Source organism: Triticum dicoccoides, chromosome 1B (genome assembly GCF_002162155.2).
Source record: "Triticum dicoccoides isolate Atlit2015 ecotype Zavitan chromosome 1B, WEW_v2.0, whole genome shotgun sequence".
NCBI classification, from domain to species: Eukaryota; Viridiplantae; Streptophyta; class Magnoliopsida; order Poales; family Poaceae; genus Triticum; species Triticum dicoccoides.
This window is the reverse complement of record NC_041381.1, coordinates 410,046,263-410,047,808: the sequence shown is the minus strand read 5'-3', so window position 1 is coordinate 410,047,808 and position 1,546 is coordinate 410,046,263. Positions and strand designations below refer to the sequence as shown.

The window sequence follows — 1,546 nt, the reverse complement described above, 5'->3', positions numbered from 1 at the left end:
CATGTACCTTCTTCCTTGCATGGATGATGACGCGTCTGGCGTGTGGGGTGTGTTTTGCCTGTTTTTCTTCTTTGACATGTGTGCTTTGCATGTTTGTATCGTGCTTTGTCCATCCTGCCGGTGCATCAGCATTGTTCAGCGGTGCGTCAGGCCTAGTCTAGTTAGGTCAGGGATGTAAGTGGCAAATAAATGGCGTCCGTAATCCCGTTTAGTTAGTTTTTACTAGCTTGATAGTTCATCTTCCTCAAACAAACAAAAAACCTTTTTAAACTATCATATTAAGTGAACTTTAAACAGGATTAAACGGGACCCGGTTGACATCCCTAAGCTAGGTGATCCTCCAGTTGACATGGTTTTAGCTCGGTTTCCTTTTAATGAACCAAGCACAGAGGTTTCCTTTTAATGAACCAAGCACAGAGGTTTCCCTTAATTAACCGACCAACTTGATGTACCGACTTCTGTCAAATGGAACAGAACAGTTCTCCTGCCGTTGGAAAAAACGGACAGAGCATCCACTGATTGCTGAAAAACGAACTCACTCGGAAAGGTGAAATTAAGGTGGGTCAAAAATCAAATATGCGATTCCAGCCGCGATTGCTGTGGCGCGGTGCAGACTACAGGGTGAAAGTACTGAGAAGAACAAAGGTATACATACATTATATAACTTGCACTTTTCTAGACCTGTAAACAGCATGACATTGCAAATCTCTTCTCTCTTTTTTTGGCACTACATTGCAAATCTCTTTTACAAGCAATAGCAACCTGAAATCCTAAAGGCTTCCTCATTTAAAACCTGGGCAAGCTTCAGTGCAAGTGCGGTGATCTTCACATTGCCTCTCCTGTATTTACCAACTCTGTAAGGAGCATTCGTCTGTACCAGCCTGGTACCAGGGCTGCTCTGCTCTAATGGATAGGATGGTACTGCGTGATCCCACGTTTTGGGGGTAGTTTCCTTAGTATAAACAGAACCATAGCTGAAGGTACGATCTCGACCAGCTGCAAGCCAATTTGGTGAATCCGGTCAGCAACCACAAAGTAATTCAGTTACTCTTAAGGAACAGCTACAAAGCATGCCTATGTACATATCACTAAAATAATCAAGAGACAACTAAAGTTGCGCAAATGATATCCCTGAAGCACTGCAAGAAGATTTAACTTTTGTGTTTTCTATTTCAAAGTATAAGTCGATGCCCCGATTATCCCTTTTAACTGGTTTGCTCTCTCCACAAGCACCCTGGGGCCTGATTGATACCTTTTTCGTTTAACTTTCTGCTTTCGGATTCGTGTCCAAGCACGCCAAAGTCGCTAGAATGAAGTGATGGAAGCTCGGATATACCTGGTGGTGATACGATGATGTCCAAAAGGCTATTAAGGAGAAGACTGTTTCAGACGCCTATAATTGGATAGGACTGCATACAACATAGAGAAGTACAAGGTGGCAAGGAAGACCACAAAGTGAGCTGTGAGTGAAGCAAGGGGTCGAGCATATGAGGACGTCTGCCAGCGTTTAAACACGAAGGAAGGTGAAAGGGACATCTATAAGATG

At 43.4% G+C, this 1,546-nt stretch overlaps 1 protein-coding gene across 1 annotated transcript in view; it reads right to left on the bottom strand.

Moving 5' to 3' along the window:
- Positions 1-542: 542 nt before the first annotated feature.
- Positions 543-1,546, bottom strand: part of LOC119338098 (tobamovirus multiplication protein 3-like) — a 7,133-nt gene continuing 6,129 nt past the window's right edge. Inside the window, exon 11 of the mRNA XM_037610397.1 lies at positions 543-996. Coding sequence (XP_037466294.1) covers positions 904-996 — 93 coding nt within the window. The 3' untranslated portion in view covers positions 543-903. The remainder of the gene's footprint in view (positions 997-1,546) is intronic.